Below are 5,368 nucleotides of genomic sequence, written 5' to 3'. Positions count from 1 at the left end.
CCTGCATTTACCTATGGATATTTTAAATCATCATGCTTTAACTGCAATGAAAGGCTGTTCTGTACTGTACTAGCAACTAGCAAGACACCACTAGTCTCCTGTCAAGTGTGAAACGTCGATTCAGTGATGCTATTTTATTCATATTTTTCACCCTACCTATGACATTCTTGAGCTTGAGGATATGCTTTGGTCAATTTAACTCGTGCAAAATTAAGTTTAAACAATATTTTTCAGTGATTTCCACTATGGCGAGGCTTAATATTTTTCTAGCCATATGGTCATAGCACCAAAACAAATGTCACTCCAATAATAACAAGATCTGAAAGTACACGACAGTGAAACTTTATAATATTGGTCGTCTCATTCAACATTCAACAGTGGCCACTGCCAAAGCAGCTATCAGAGCGTTCGGAAATCCATCTTCAAAACCAAATGATCCGTCCTTCCTTCATTCTGGTCCATCTTTTTACACTTACCTTGAAAGAATCGGTGATTATATAATGAGTCATTATAGTGTGGTACATACAAAATTTAAATCTCTAATCTGATTAATTGTCGAACCCAACAAGTTAGATACATATTCCTTTTGCTAAAGGGCCATCTCCAACGAGGATAATTCTATTTACTGTAGCAGTAATGTGTACAAGGTGAACTCAAAAACATTGATTCTCCCCAACCTATCCTAATCACTAACCAACCTAACAGAACTAAACTAAGATTTTCACCACATTGCACTCTAATTTCTGGCCTACCATTGTTTTGATTAGCTCTTCAGTATTCACGAATTCTTTTTACAAAATATTGCACACCACAAACCATTCTAGCAGTTGCTCTGCCACCAAAAACCATCCAATATGAAACAGCAAACCATGTTCACAGCAACACTACCTGAAATAACAATGCAATCACAAATTTAGCCATCATTCCATCTGCAGAAAATTGATGCATTGCAGCGAAAAGGAGATATAAAGAGAATCAAAAGCACACACCTCATCCATGAGTTGAAGCTGCACACTCAAGAGAAGCCGTGAAGCAAATCATTTTCTTCGGCAGAGCACCGCACATTGACCATGTTGAACCATTAGTAACAAAAGTCATCTGCTTGCTATAAGTGACCGTTGTCTGCTTCAGAATCACTCCTTGAGGAACTCGCTGAATCTGAATCTGCAAAGAGTAAAATAAGAGTAAAATTTTAGGTTCCCCTGCTAGCATATTGTCTCGAGAACAAACCAAATAACAACTAGGAGCAAATTTAGTACCACTAGACGACGATGAATCACTACTTGAACTGCTGGAGCTACTAGAACTACTACTAGCATGGCCGCCGGCGACTTCTTTATCTTTCTCAATCTCCACAGGGGGGAAGGTACTCATCGGCATCTCATCCCCAATGTCAATATCCTCATCCCCAGCATCCATTTTCTTTGGTTTCTTCACCTCAGCCGGAGCCACATCAACCTTCTCACTAATAGCCAATTCCTGTCCATTTGATCACAGTAACAAATTAGTATATATGGCAAGAAAATTATTACGATGCTATATAAAATAAGTCTAACACATTCAACAGATAAATACACAAAAAATGAAAGGAGTTTTACCCCATTGGATTTATTGGATGCAGCATTGTTGTTGTTCAAGTTGCCAAGTAGTGCCTGCCGCTTAATTTTGCTCATCATCTTCTTCCAATTTGTCACCAAACGATCAAGTTCCCAAAGGGTCTCAGTGTCAACAGCCTCAATATCAAGCTCAATCTCATCCCCGTCCTGCTTCAGATTCCCGTTCCTCTTCCTTATGATCTGTACCACCTGCTCCATTTTCTCAGGAGGCAAACTCTGCAGCCCAATACCCAACTTGTGTTTCTCCTCAAGGCTCATCTCCCTCTTATTGGGGTCCTTCGCCTTAGGCTTTGGCTGCTTCAAAGGCTTCACCGGCTGGGCTCTCATAGGGGAAGGGGTGCGCACAGGTGACTGCACCATTGGAGGGTTCGAAGAGCTCGCAGGGACCTGCACTGGCTCGGGTTGAAACCTTGCCGGAGGGATCACATTCTCCTTCTTGTTCTTAACCCTCTCAACCCTCTCCGGTTCCACATGATTCCATGAACTGGCCTGCAATTCCTCATCAACATCCTGATCCTGCTGCCTTATCGAGTCCTCGAATTTCTCATGCACAGGACGATACAGCTCTTCAAACTTGGATAAAAGCAGGTCAGCCATGCTGTGCACATCGTGACCAGGGGGATTATACGTCAGCGCATTTTTAAACGTCAATCGCACATCGGCGGCAAAATCCGACGGCGTAGAGTACACATTCTTCGCGAGATTGGACTTCACGGTGCCCAGATCCATGGGTTTCTTCACTATATCATAATAATCGTGAAGACCCATTCCAACGACATCAACGGGGGCGTTGAAGATCCACCCAACCTTGTGCTTCATGATCTTCTGTAGAACCTGCGAGCAGGACTTCATCAAGTTTCCAATCTCTGAATTCGATCGTTTCAAATCTTTGGTGATGGAATTCACCGGAAATGGCCGTTTGTTGCCAGAGATCTTCTTGGTCGACGATTTTTTGGGAGGGCCATTGAAGCTCTGCTTGGGTTGAAATTCTCCATTCTCGATTCGACTCTTGAGCTTTCGAATCTGCTCGAGCTCCAAGATCAAGCGATTCTTGAGCTCGTTCAGTTCCTTCTTTGAGTACGACGCCACGTTGAACGTGACATATTGGTAATGGTTGCCGTCGTTGGACCTCCGGTTTATGGAGGAAGCATCATCTAACGACGATTGATTCTTTTTATTGCCAAATTTTGAATTAGGGTTAGGGTTAGAAAATGGTACTTTCCCCATGAATCTAGCTACACCGCCTCTATGCTGCGGCCAATTAGGTTCGTTTCGGTTGGCTAGGACGGCGGAAGCCATCAAGGTGCAAGATCACTGCCGTCCGGTCAGATTCCGGCGCACCTCTGGCATGAAATCCCCAATGCGGGTCGAACAGAACATAAGTCAGCTCTCAAGATTAGATTATTTGCCGGCGATATTCTCACGTGCGGTGAAAATCGTCACGCGCCGCCGATGGAAATGAAGCTTTTGAATCAAAGGAGCTGACAACCAAAAATAAAAACTTAAAAAGCGTAGTGGGTAGGGTTTGGAATTTGGCTTACCCTAATCTGTGCGAGGAACAAATGGGTGCTATGGCCGGTTCTTAAAGGCGATGAGATCTGCCCGTGTCTATTTCGGGTAGCCGCATTAACCGTTGATCTGTTCTTAATGCAAAATCCCACGGATGGCGTTGGTTCATCCGGTGCCCGGTAAAATGACCGCAAGATCTGGCACGGACGGCACTGATTTCCTAAGCTTACCACATGGCCTTATGAGAGCCGTTCGATTTTGGGGGAGGAGGTGCCTTGATTTGGGTTTGAGTTTGAAGCGAATTTGGAGTGAATGTGTCGTGCATTTAGGGTTTCGACAGCGTCTGGGCTCACTTGATGACGTGTCGGGTGGCCAAACTTGCTGGCTCCGGCGTGGGGTTGGGAATATACGCGCAGCGCGTGGCTGCGAGCAAAATGCGTTTGTGTGTGAGGGACATTTTGGTCAATGGCTCAGAAGGTTGGACGAGGAACCTTTAAACTAATTAGTTTGGATTTTCATTTAATTCAAATCGTGTTTAAATTTTGAACGAAAAGGTAAAAAATGCTACTTTCTAGAAAGATAACAAGTGTGGAGGGGATAATTAATTATCAATGGAGTCTATTCAAAACAACTCTCCATAAATCAAAATAAAAATAAAAAAAAAAGAAGAAAATTCAAGGTAAGAACTAATAAAACCAAATTAATATAAGAATAGTACATTTTTTCTAATAAGAAAGGAGCAGAAGAGATTTTTGTCTTGGTGTTATTTGTCATTTTTTGATAATGGATAATCTCGAACCAAACCCACACTAGATGTATAACGTGATTGTCACTCACACCTATCATTGAGAAATAACCTTGTTTGTGTTTCAGTTGCACTCTGAAAGATTTTTCTTTATATGATTTATATAAAACAAGTTATTTATTTCAAATTAAAATTGAATAGTTCTATTTTATTTACTCCCACAAATTAATTTAAGAGATGATAAATGTTCCTTATCTATACAATTTTCTAGAAGTTATATATTTAAGAGTTATTGGAGTTGTAATATATACTTTTCACATTTAAAAATAATCATTTAAAAGCGAATATTTGTAGATGAATGGCCAAATAGTTTTTAATTGAATAAACTAGTACTGAGTATTGACTATTGACTGCATATAACTCAGCGTTTAAATTATTTTTGAGGTGAATTATTAGACTTACTCAAATTATAATAATATTGGGAAAAAAATATGCTTTGTAATTTTTTTAATTTATGGATAAATATTTTAATTTGTCGTACAGAAACAGAATAAAAGTTAAATAGAATGGAGTTTATGCTTCGTAAATGCCTTATTAAAATGTTATGCATAAAATGCTAATATATCTAAAACGACAAGGCATGATTAAAATCATTTCAAAGAACAACTTTTATATTATGTTCACTATGCATTATTAAGAGAAACCGGTACAACTAAGATTTAATATATTTTGTTATTTTTAGTATAAGTTTTAAAAATAAGTTTTTAATTATTGTGCATAATATAGTAAAATAATGGTGAAAAGAATTATTACAACATGAAAGAAAAAAAGAATTTGAGACATGTATCTAATTTCCTCTTGCATTGAATGCCTTAATTGTGATGCATTAAGAGGAAGCTATCCCAACCAACTACCAAGTGCTTAATTATATATATAATATATGGCAACATATACAAAATTAAAGCAATAATCTAAAATTTAAATCTTTTAAAATAAAAAACAATAAAATAAAAAGTTAATTATTATTAAATTTATAATTTCTATTATATGTAAATTTTATTATATTAATTTAATAATAATAATTAAATATTTATTTTTTGTATATTCTTGCTTGTTGCCTTTAGATGCCTATGAGAAACTGATGATGAATGAAAACACTTACCCCTTTGCTGGCATATTATTGATTAGACCTGTTCTTAATAATGTTATGGTCTAAAAAGATTGATGAGCATCAAGTTAGATAGATCTAGTGTCATTCCCAATTAGTATAGGAATACTTGTAGTATATAATCACATAAAGTAGATTCAGCATGCCTTTACTAATTTACACATTTAGCAGCAGTTAGCACTTAGCAATAAATCTTAATCAGGTAGGAGTGCATCCAATCCAAGCTTGAGCTGCATGTGTGATATGAAATAAAGCAACTAGCTAGGGGATTTTAGCCTCTTTTTAATTTTGATATTAAATTTATAATAGTATTTTTTAATAATGTGTGAA

At 37.9% G+C, this 5,368-nt stretch overlaps 1 protein-coding gene across 1 annotated transcript; it reads right to left on the bottom strand.

The window, feature by feature from the left end:
* On the bottom strand, positions 282-3,186 carry LOC107621539 (transcription factor GTE7). The gene is made up of 4 exons (XM_016323563.2): positions 1,599-3,186; positions 1,260-1,479; positions 990-1,164; positions 282-888 (listed from the first exon to the last, which is right to left on the bottom strand). Exons 1-3 carry the CDS (start codon positions 2,913-2,915, stop codon positions 1,106-1,108), a joined length of 1,596 nt encoding a protein of 531 aa, XP_016179049.1. The 5' UTR covers positions 2,916-3,186; the 3' UTR covers positions 282-888; positions 990-1,105.

The sequence above is a fragment of the Arachis ipaensis genome, chromosome B10 (assembly GCF_000816755.2).
Source record: "Arachis ipaensis cultivar K30076 chromosome B10, Araip1.1, whole genome shotgun sequence".
Taxonomy (NCBI): Eukaryota; Viridiplantae; Streptophyta; class Magnoliopsida; order Fabales; family Fabaceae; genus Arachis; species Arachis ipaensis.
The sequence above is the reverse complement of the archived record's forward strand: the minus strand, read 5'-3'. Positions and strand labels throughout refer to the sequence as shown.

What these genes read in the sequence shown, in the direction of transcription:
- LOC107621539 (XM_016323563.2), bottom strand. Translation starts at nt 2,915, where the DNA reads ATGGCTTCCGCCGTCCTAGCCAACCGAAACGAACCTAATTGGCCGCAG. An exon ending in CATCCAATAAATCCAATGGG is followed by an intron (nt 1,480 to 1,598) that starts GTAAAACTCCTT and finishes TCAAATGGACAG; the next exon opens with GAATTGGCTATTAGTGAGAA. An exon ending in TGATTCATCGTCGTCTAGTG is followed by an intron (nt 1,165 to 1,259) that starts GTACTAAATTTG and finishes TACTCTTTGCAG; the next exon opens with ATTCAGATTCAGCGAGTTCC.